Consider the following 11,132-nt stretch of genomic DNA (forward strand, 5'->3'; position numbering starts at 1 on the left):
AAGCAAAACCATCAAAAAGTCATAGTATAGTGTCAAAAAATCCTCAAAAATGTCATAGTATAGTAAGGTGTCAAAAAATTGTCATAGTCAAAAAAGTGTCATAGTGTAGTAAGGCCTCAAAAAATGTCATAGTCAAAAAATGTCATAGTGTAGTAAGGCCTCAAAAAATGTCATAGTATAGTAAGGTGTCAAAAAATTGTCATAGTATAGTAAGGTGTAAAAAAAATGTCATAGTATAATGCGTCAAAAACTCAAAAAATGTCATAGTATAACAAATGTCATAGTTTAGTAAGATGTCAAAAATGGTCAAAAATATAGTATTGTAAGGCGTAAAAAATGTCATAGTATAGTAAGGCCTCAAAAATGGTCAAAAATTGTCATAGTATAGTAAGGTGTCAAAAAATGTCATAGTGTAGTAAGGCCTCAAAAAATGTCATAGTATAGTAAGGTGTCAAAAAATGTCATAGTGTATGTATGTAAGGCCTCATAAAATGTCATAGTATAGCTGTATAAGGTGTCAAAAAATGTCATAGTATCAGTAAGGTGTAAAAAAAATGTCATTAGTATTAAAAAATGTCATTAGTTTAGTAAGATGTCAAAAATGGTCAAAAAATGTCATAGTATAGTAAGGCCTCAAAAAATGTCATAGTAGTATAGTTATGGTGTCAAAAAATGGTCAAAAAATGTCATAGTATAGTAAGGCCTCAAAAACCATCAAAAAATGTCATAGGTATAGTAAGACGTCAAAAACTGTCAAAAAATGTCATAGTATAGTAAGGTGTCAAAAAATGTCATAGTATAGTAAGGCCTCAAAAAATGGTCATAGTATAGTAAGGTGTCAAAAAATGTCATAGTGTCGTAAGGCCTCAAAAATGGTCATAGTATAGTAAGGTGTCAAAAACTGTCATAGTATAATAAGGCGTCAAAAACTCAAAAAATGTCACAGTATAAAAAATGTCATAGTTTAGTAAGATGTCAAAAACGGTCAAAAAATGTCATAGTATAAAGGCCTCAAAAATGGTCAAAAAATGTCATAGTATAGTAAGGCATCAAAAAATGTTACAGTATAGGAAGGCATCAAAAAATGTCATAGTATAGTAAGACGTCAAAAATGGTCAAAAAATGTCATAGTATAGTAAGGTGTCAAAAAATTGTCATAGTATAGTAAGGTGTAAAAAAAATGTCATAGTATAATAAGGCACCAAAAACTGTCAAAAATGTCATAGTATAAAAAATGTCATAGTTTAGTAAGATGTCAAAAATGGTCAAAAAATGTCATAGGTATAGTAAGGCCTCAAAAAATGTCATAGTATAGTATGGTGTCAAAAACCATCAAAAAATGTCATAGTATAGTAAGACGTCAAAAACTGTCAAAAATGTCATAGTATAGTAAGGTGTCAAAAAATGTCAAAAATGTCAGTATAGTAAGGTGTCAAAAAATGTCAGTGTAGTAAGGCCTCAAAAAATGTCATAGTATAGTAAGGTGTCAAAAACTCAAAAATGTCATAGTATAGTAAGGTGTCAAAAACTGTCAAAAATATCATAGTATAGTAAGGTGTCAAAAAATGTCATAGTATAATAAGGCGTCAAAAACGGTCAAAAAATGTCATAGTATAAAGGCCTCAAAAATGGTCAAAAAATATCATAGTATTGTAAGGCGTAAAAAAATGTCATAGTATAGTAAGGTGTCAAAAACTCTCAAAAATGTCATAGTATAGTAAGCTGTCAAAAACTGTCAAAAATATCATAGTATAGTAAGGTGTCAAAAAATATAGTGTAGTAAGGCCTCAAAAATGGTCATAGTATAGTAAGGTGTTAAAAACTGTCAAAAATGTCATAGTATAGTAAGACGTCAAAAAATGTCATAGTGTAGTAAGGCCTCAAAAAATGTCATAGTATAGTAAGGTGTCAAAAACTCAAAAATGTCATAGTATAGTAAGCTGTCAAAAACTGTCAAAAATATCATAGTATAGTAAGGTGTCAAAAAATGTCATAGTATAAAGGCCTCAAAAATGGTCAAAAAATATCTAAGTATTGTAAGGCGTAAAAAAATGTCATAGTATAGTAAGGCCTCAAAAATGGTCAAAAAATATCAAAGTATTGTAAGGCGTAAAAAAATGTCATAGTATAATAAGGCGTCAAAAACGGTCAAAAAATGTCATAGTATAAAGGCCTCAAAAACGGTCAAAAATGTCATAGTATAGTAAGGTGTCAAAAAATATAGTGTAGTAAGGCCTCAAAAATGTCATAGTATAAAGGCCTCAAAGATGGTCAAAAAATATCATAGTATTGTAAGGCGTCAAAAACTCAAAAAATGTCACAGTATAAAAAATGTCATAGATAGTAAGGCCTCAAAAACTGTAAAAAAAAAAAAAAAAAAGTCATGTGAATATCATATATAGTGGTGGAAGAAATACCCATACTTTTTACTGGAGAATAAACAACAACACAAGTTTAGGTCCTGCATTCAAAAATGTACTTAACTGATAGCGTTTATTGTTGTGCACTTCATCCACGATCACAGTCTTTGTACAATGAAGAAGTTCTTTGAGACCAGGACAGAGGCCTCCAGGTAATTCACAAACAGCTTTACATCAACTGTCAGAGAACACTGACAATGAACTATTTATGTTCAGTATTTGATCTTCAGTCTGAATAGTTCATTATTTGTCAAAAAATAGACTTAACCCATTAGTGGAGTTTATTTACATAGTTCATGCAATCCATTTCAAAGAAAAAGAAGAATTTAAGGATAAAATGACTGTTACTATAAAGTATTGGAAAGATAATGACCAGTTATGCCTTGTTAGTAGTAGTTATTTTTGATTAATATTGTGTTTGAAAAAACCTGGTTTTAAACAAATGTTCTGTCAAAAAAGGTCATAGTATAGTTTGATGTCAAAGTACAACTTTTGAATTGAGTTTCTCCATTTTTTTAAATTAATATCACAAAAGTGATTTTGTAATTCAGAAATTTGTAGTATGTAATTGCAGGTTGCAATTAAAATGTATAATTGAGGCTAAAAATTCCAATCTCTGGTTAAAAGCCTTAACCCCAGCCCTAACCTGTGGCTAAAAATATTCACTTTAATACAATATTAAACAGACTGGCAAAATTTTCAAAAGTATTTATTTTAGTAAGATAATCCTGTATCAGTCCCACAATGGGGAAATTCAGTGTTGTAACAGCAAAAAAAGAAAAGGACATTATATACAACAAGATAATATAGAACAATGTTTAAAAATTACTCACAATATGAATAGTACAAACAGGACTATGTACACAGTGATAGATTGGATTTGAGTACTGATATGGCACAGTTAGAAATAGCAAAATACCAAAATGAAAATCTAACATAACCCACAAACACTGTGTAGAGGTGTGTGTGTGTGTCTGTGGAAAACAAAGACAAGGGTAAGACTGCTACTGTAAGATAGTTCCTTTGTCTTAAGCTGCATGTTATAATATAGAGAGGTGTCAAAAACTGGCAAAAACAGTATGTCAAATACTTTGATTTACTGATCAGTTTCTGTGATTAACACGTGTTCTTGTCTCTGCAGGAGGAGAAGACGACAGCAGGCGAAGACCTGAAATGGTTGAAAGAAAACAGAAGTGTTACAAAGCTGTTAATTAGATGAAAGACCTCCATCGTCTTACAGCTGTAAACAGTGCTGGTCTCCTGTTGTTCAAGTGAAAACAATTTTCTCTGCCATCTATAATGTAGTCATGGGCACATTTTCCAAAGACTTTATTTAACACCTTTGAGAACATTCAACAGCTTGTGATACAACTATTTAATAATTGTATCACAAGCAGTTAAATGATCACAAAGACGCTTCGTAGACATGTTCATCTTTGGAAAATGTGCTCATAAAGACATTAACCCTATCTCTAATACTCCAGAAAGTGTTTCCTTGTGATTAAATGTCTGTTGTTATCTTTGCTGCGATTTTTAAAAATGTAATGATGCCCATAAAATCATCTGAAACAGTCTAACTCCACAATGCTGTAATACATATTTAGCAGTCCTTTCACATGTTTTCAGGAAATATTTTCTAACATAAATAATATTTTTTTTTAGACAAATGTTGCTTTATACTGACTTTGTTGAACCTTTAAAGGTTTAAACTTTATTTATCAAACCTGTTTTATGAGGTTTTTAAAATGTTTTATCCTCATCTTTAGACCTATTCCTTTAGGGTTTGAAATATATTTTAAAATGATTTCATACTCACTTTTTAGAACTATTTATTTAAGGTTTAAAAAAATTCAATTCATTTTGTTTAGTTTTATAGTTATTTTTAAAAGCTTCTATTCTATTGTATTCTATTCTAAACTTAGATTTTATATTTTCTGTTTATATATAGTTTTCAATATCTAACTTGTTTTATGCAGCTACATTGTTGAAAAATAGTAATTTGTTTCTATTTGCTCCAGAGAAGAAGTTTTAAAGTGTCAAACTGCAGCTGAGATAATGAGAGAGACTGAAAAGAATAAACTTAACACTGACCTTCTGGAAATGTCTTCATGTCTGTCTCTTCTCTCTGTTATTTAATGGTTGAAGCTTGAATCCTATGGAGAAGAACACAACAAACATTAATATAAAGATGTGACTTTTAACTTAGCAAAATAAAAGCACAGAGTTTTTGGGTATTGAACTTCAAACTGTCAAAAGATAGAGAAGTAAAAGAATCTAAATCTACAAAGAAACCAGAGTATGGACTAACTGGTCCTGGACTAATCTGAACTAGTCCAAGAGTTAAATTTGCTTTATAAAAAAAGACAGAAGAAGCTGCTCTGATTGGAGAAGTGACTCCACCAGCTCCTGATGATCACACAACAGCAGGGGATGGAAATGTCCATTTCTCCAAAGTCAGTTATGATTTGAACAAACTTTGATTGACAAAAGCCAAAAGTAAGCAAAATGACAGTGTTTCTAGTGCAGAACTGAATGGAAAAAGTCCCTCACATTTATAGAATTTACTGTACTAATGACAAAGACAGAGAGAGGGAGAGACAAATGGAGAAAGAGAGTGGGGGAAAGGAGAGAGACAAAGAAAGGGCGAGAGAATGAGACAGGAGAGAGAGGAGGAGATGGAGATAAAAAGCATGAGCATGATTGAGGTTGCAAGGAAGAGAGACAGAGAAGGAGCAAACCGGTCAAAATCAAATCAAACTACTGAGACTGAAGATCAAATACTGGATATAAACAGTTTAATGTCAGTACTCTGCGTTGGACAGGTGACATAAAGCTGTTTCTGAATTACCTGGAGGAAATGAAAAGAGAAATATACAAAGGAAAAAGTTCAATACACTATGACCTATTCTTCATCAACAGTTTAACCATGAAAACACAGATAAATATACAACATTACAGCTGAACTAGAACATTCTCCAAACATTAAAGGAGTATCTCAGAAAATGGGCTGTTTACTGTCACATATGACAAGAAAAAGCATCACATCTTTAAGAATCAATAACCAAAAAATATTTTGGAAAAATGAAATAAAATTATTATCTTAAAACTTAAATTTCTATATTAATTGTCTGTCAACTAATCACTGGGTAACACAGTTACTTACATTTATAATTCAGCTCATCGGCATATTTTTTTCAGATTGGGTAAGTCTTTAGGACACATACCTGTTTGGTTTGTCAGGTGAGAGCTGGTGTCTCTGTCCAGGCTGCAGCAGCTGAACCAGTAAACCTGGGAAACCAAGTACAACACTTAAAAAACAAATAACCCCATTAATAAAGAATAGTTCACCTCCAAAACTGACACTGACAACTAAACACTACAACCTTGACAATCACACTTTGAGTTTTCAGGTGAATAAATTAGGGCTGAAACGATTAGTCCACATAATCGTCGACGTCGTTTATAAAAATTTGTCGAAGCGGAAATTTAGTGTCGACACGTCGTGTCGTCTTAAAACCATAAAACCAGAGACTTTGTAAGAGGAACCATGCTCACTTGTTGAATGTAATGACTGCATTACTAATGCAACGTGACAACGAGCAGGTGAGGTAAAACATGAACTGGAGCCCAGAGCAGGTGCTGCGCCCACAGGAAGCAGAGATGGAGGTTGTGACAGAAATAATTGACTAATCGGAAAAACAACTGACAGATTAGTCGACTAGAATAAATTATGTTACTAGAATATGACTTATTGATCTCAGAGACAGAAGCACTTTTAAAAATAGTTTTTGCAATAATTTCTAACAGTAATCTCAGCTCATACATCGTGACCTACTCTTAATGCTTAAAACTAGTGGAGGAGCACAGAGCACGGAGTTTCTAATTAATAACATACTCAACAGGGGATCAGTGGATGGGCAGATTACTGCCACGCTTCTAGAAAGACACGCAAAAGGACGAGAAAGCGGCAAAATATGACTGCTTTACTGACACACAAAATGGCCACAAAGAAACGTTAAATGACCTGGAATAGGCACAAAACTACAAAAACACAATACTATGCAAAACAACCACAAAGAAGTTGACAATGTATCTTTCTGTACAGAAACACCTGGCTCAGTAAAGTTTGTGTGAAAACCCTCATCCTTCTGCTTCGCCTCTGTTGAGTTTCTAAGTCACCACAAACGTAAGTAGATGTAAAACAGCCAGCTAGAGACGCAAAACGATGCAATACCACCACAAAGAGACACAAAATGATCACATCGACATGATAATCCGCCATAAATTGACTTAGAATGACCAAGATGGAGCACAAATTTACAAAGTAGTAGAATGTTTGCAAAGTAATTGTAAAGAAATGCAAACGGAGTTGGAAACAGACAAACAGACTACTAAACTGTTACACAACTCATGTCCGGGACGCTTTAGTCACAGAAACACAAACACACTCTCACCCACGCGATATAAATGCCTGTAAATGGATTTTTAAAAAATCATTACAAGGTAATGTTAATGCTAACGCTAGCCGCTAATGCTCTCCGATAACGTTAATGCTAACGCTAGCCGCTAACTGTTTGTGTTACCTTCGCGCCGCAGGTATGCTCAGCGTCCAGTCTCACTCGTATTCGACACAAAAGCAGCTTTAGAGTTTGTTTTAGCATCCAGACCTCTTCATTAATGACAAAAAGCAGTTCCAGAGTTTACTTTGACACCCAGACTTCTTCATTAACGACAAAAAGCAGGCCCAAAGTTTACTTTAGCATCCAGGCCTCTCCGCTAATGACGTTTTCTCACAGTACTAGCAAACAGATGCTATGGTTGAAACTTGGTTTAAATCTGTTTTCCGATTTCGTTTCTCCGCCTCTCTACGCTCCTCCCAGACGCTCTTGGCCAATGATAAGACACGTTGCGACCAATGACGACATACGTCAGCTAACATTTGCAGAAAAACGCTGATTGGCCGGGCCATTTTGGTCCGCCTAGCAACCGCCTCTGATTGGTCTCAAAATTTGTACGATCTGGCGGACAGTCATGCGCTAGACACACCATCAGCGCACAGAATCTGAATGTAAAAGTCCTTTATTTGTGACTGTTTTGAACATGAGCCACATTTAATTTGTAATAGCCAAGCTAATGAACATGCTCCTGTAACATATGTGTATACTGTAGGTAGTTACAGCATGTTGAGAAGTATTACAGATATTAAAACGCAATGGCTTAAAAATAAGATAGGAGTGATATTTGACTTCGTTTATAGCTGGAGGTGCCCTGTCAACAATTTTCCAGGCGCAGGTGTCTCTTTTACAGTGGTGGCCTATGGAAAAAAATCTTTTTGAGCCGCAAGGATTTTTTGGCTGCAGTTGCGCGAGTTGCCACTGGAAACCGTATCCAGGATTTCTTCACAATTCACACTGAGGGTAAAACAAGGTAATAAGAGGCACCGATATCTCCACTTTCATAATAAAAGAGGATATGTTTCAATTTGGGATGAGAAAACGCCCCTGTGGATGTAAACGACACCAAATGTTTTAAAAATAGAGATCATCGTATTATATTTGCCTAAAACACATTTTTAAAACACCATGAAAGTCATTTACAACTATCTTAATGCATTACATGTAATTACAGAAGCACTTATTTTTAAATGAACCGGAAGTTGTATTTCTGCCTTCCTTTACGCACCAAGCTACTTGTCATCGTGCTAATCATTTTAAGCTAACGGGTCCATCACCGGGAGGCTGCGTCTTGTCGTGGTTTATTTCCCGTTTTAGTGGTAGTAGGATTATTAATTAGAAAATGGCTCTACTGACGCCGTTGTTCGCTTTCCTGTATCACCTGCCGCAGGTGTACAAGTGGCTACTGAAGCCCTACTATGTAGCTTCTCTCTTCATGTCTGTAGCCTTTCTAGCTGTTCGCAAGACGCCTGGCATCTGCGACCATCTGGCCACACAGCGAGAGGACGGCAACTCCTGCGACTTCGACTGGGTCCGTAGAAAATGCTGGAAAGCTACAAATTGTTTTATAAAGAAATGGTATCAACTCACCAGTGGCTAGCTGGTCAGTGAATGAGCACAGTTGTCAATGGACAGACCGGCAGCAAAGGTGACATTAGCTGTTAGCCACAGGGAGAGAATGACAGGCCGAACTACGATCACAAAACTGGAAATTCAGACTGTTGTGCTTATTTGCGACGATACACAAGTCATAAAACATATTTTATAATTCAGGACATTTAATTAAGGTATTATATTCTGTTCGGCATATATAAACTGGGTAAATCTTTCTTTTCTACAGAAAGAAAACGAGTTGCTAGTTGCATTAACCCGGTCAGTGCTGGTTTAATTAGCTAACGTTAGCTAAATTATTGACGTTGATTAACCTCACTAAGCTAAATGCGAACCGTACACATACATCATACAGCGGGTGGTGTAAGAAAATGCCCCAGGATGATGAAATTGCTCTGTCAAATGGTTTTCCACTCTGGCGACGTTACAGTTTAAAGAGCTAAAGAGATGAGATGAGATGTGTTGCATGTTGACTCTGGGATCAAAACATGCTGGTGCGATTTTTGAAGGATGAAACTAATCCAGACTGGTGAACACGGCTGACCTCAGTTGAGACATGTTATGTTTGTGTTCACAGAGAGAGGTGGAGATTCTCATGTTTCTCAGTGCCATCGTTATGATGACAGAACAGCGAGCAAGTGAGTAACTGTTTAGCTTAGTCTTTTAGTTACATTTGCTTATATGTTTTAATCTAATAATGTCCGGAACAGGATGTGCTATAATATAAATGAGATTAAATCAATGAAATGGCTGAAAATGAATCTTACAGTCAGATATGCTTCAGTGTCATTCTCTGCCTGCCAAATCTGTCCTTGTTATTTGCTTACCTTTCAGTGGGAAATTGTATAGACTGTTTACTTGTTTTTCACAGTGACAAGAATAAGATTCTATATTTAAAAAATTTTACCATGTGTTTTATCCTTACAGTAGTACACTTTAACAACACAGGATATCAGCTATTATTTCATTCAGTTAGAAAATCTAAGCATCATCCTTAAGATACCACACTGGTTGAATCTTAGAAACAGCACTGGTCAGGATTGTGAACAACAGAGAAGCCTCATTGTCTCCTGCCAATTTGAATGGCTTTTGTGGAGTTTTGACAAAAACATGAATGGTTTCTCTATGTGTTCGTTTCAGTAACGGTGGAGCAACATGTGGGCAATATCATCCTGTTCAGCAAAGTGGCCAATGTCATCCTGTTCTTCAGACTCGACATCAGGATGGGATTGCTCTACCTGACACTCTGCATAGGTCAGCCAAATGCCATCCCACTGGGCTCTGTAGTGAACACTTGGAGAGGACAAATAATTATTCTGTTATTGATCAGTCTGGTGATAATTTCATAATTAAGTCTGTTAAAATGTCAAGAACATTCCCACCACAGTTTCCTTTAGCCCATGGTGACGTATTTGTATTGCTTGTTCAATATGGAATTTACAATGATATGATACACAGAGGCAGCAGATCCTCAGACTGGAGAGTGAGGGACTGAAGAATGTGTGGTCTTCTTATTTTATAAATACCATAAATGATAACATTATCAAATTTGTGCCCATTGATATTCTATCTTTGACCCATTCATTAATGGACTAATCATTGCAGCTCTAATTTCACAAATATCATCAAGGATAAAGTCCTAATGCTGCTCTCTTCTGTTGGCTCTGTGTCTGTTTCAGTGTTTTTGATGACCTGTAAGCCTCCTCTGTACATGGGGCCAGAGTACATCAAATACTTCAGTGACAAAACCATTGATGTGAGTAAAAATGGTAGAATTGGTCGTAGCAGTTCAAGGCATTGACCAAAGATTTGTACAGTTGCTTTTTAATCATAAATCAAAACTGTCTGTTTCCATATTGTGTGTATGTGTATGTATACAGGATGAGCTGGACAGAGACAGTCGTGTGACATGGATTGTTGAATTTTTTGCCAACTGGTCTCCAGAGTGCCAGTCCTTTGCATCTGTCTACGCTGATCTCTCTCTAAAGTAAGACTCCATCCGTCCACTCAGTGAAAGTATAAGGTGCACTCAGTGGCATTAACAAGAGTAACTGCAGTAACTTTGTTCTTGTGCTTCAGATATAACTGCGCTGGCCTCAAGTTTGGCAAAGTGGACATAGGACGTTACGGAGAGGTTTTCCAAGAAGTAAGACAGTAGTTCTCCTTAGAAGATTAATTTTGTCAAACAGGACAGACTAGAAACATGAACATGTTTTTTTTTGGCCTGACTTTAAATCTGTTTCTCAGGTACAAGGTGTCTGCATCTCCACTGTCCAAGCAGCTTCCCTCTCTGGTGTTGTTCCAGGGAGGGAAGGAGGTGATGCGACGCCCCCAGGTGGACAAGAAAGGGAGAGCCGTATCCTGGAGCTTCACTGAGGTCTGACTGCACAGTATGCTGTAGATATGTGGCTGTTAATCACAAAACACATGGCTAATGTTGTCAGTTAAATGTACGTGTTTTCAAAAACAGCAAACCAATTTACAGCACAATTTTTTCCATCAAACTACTTTTCCAAACAGTATTGTGTGGAATTTGAGGAACTGAATAGAGGCATTAACGTTCAGATACAGTTTCACTTGTATTACAAAGATGTTTTCATCCTCGTTTCAAGTAGTAGCCTGAACTAAATTTATTCATTATAAGTTA

The 11,132-nt window shown here is 35.6% G+C and overlaps 1 protein-coding gene and 1 long non-coding RNA gene across 2 annotated transcripts; one reads left to right on the plus strand and one right to left on the minus strand.

Annotated features, from left to right (window-relative positions):
• Positions 1–2,467: 2,467 nt before the first annotated feature.
• LOC108888634 (uncharacterized) lies at positions 2,468–7,260 on the minus strand. Its single transcript, XR_001961864.2, has 4 exons — positions 7,004–7,260; positions 5,645–5,708; positions 4,512–4,573; positions 2,468–3,588 (listed from the first exon to the last, which is right to left on the minus strand). It is a non-coding gene; the product is annotated as an uncharacterized LOC108888634 (long non-coding RNA).
• An 825-nt stretch (positions 7,261–8,085) lies between these two features.
• LOC108888633 (thioredoxin-related transmembrane protein 2-B) lies at positions 8,086–10,896 on the plus strand. Its single transcript, XM_018684707.2, has 7 exons — positions 8,086–8,405; positions 9,063–9,123; positions 9,626–9,739; positions 10,165–10,241; positions 10,366–10,472; positions 10,565–10,639; positions 10,733–10,896. Exons 1-7 carry the CDS (start codon positions 8,217–8,219, stop codon positions 10,866–10,868), a joined length of 759 nt encoding a protein of 252 aa, XP_018540223.1. The 5' UTR covers positions 8,086–8,216; the 3' UTR covers positions 10,869–10,896.
• Positions 10,897–11,132: the final 236 nt, after the last annotated feature.

This window comes from Lates calcarifer, unplaced genomic scaffold (assembly GCF_001640805.2).
Source record: "Lates calcarifer isolate ASB-BC8 unplaced genomic scaffold, TLL_Latcal_v3 _unitig_1388_quiver_2667, whole genome shotgun sequence".
Classification (NCBI taxonomy): domain Eukaryota; kingdom Metazoa; phylum Chordata; class Actinopteri; family Centropomidae; genus Lates; species Lates calcarifer.

Excerpts from the sequence above, each read along its gene's own strand:
- LOC108888633 (XM_018684707.2), top strand. The coding sequence starts at position 8,217 with ATGGCTCTACTGACGCCGTTGTTCGCTTTCCTGTATCACCTGCCGCAG. Across the intron at positions 9,124-9,625 it reads GATGACAGAACAGCGAGCAA|TAACGGTGGAGCAACATGTG; the intron begins GTGAGTAACTGT and ends TGTTCGTTTCAG. Across the intron at positions 10,473-10,564 it reads TACGCTGATCTCTCTCTAAA|ATATAACTGCGCTGGCCTCA; the intron begins GTAAGACTCCAT and ends CTTGTGCTTCAG.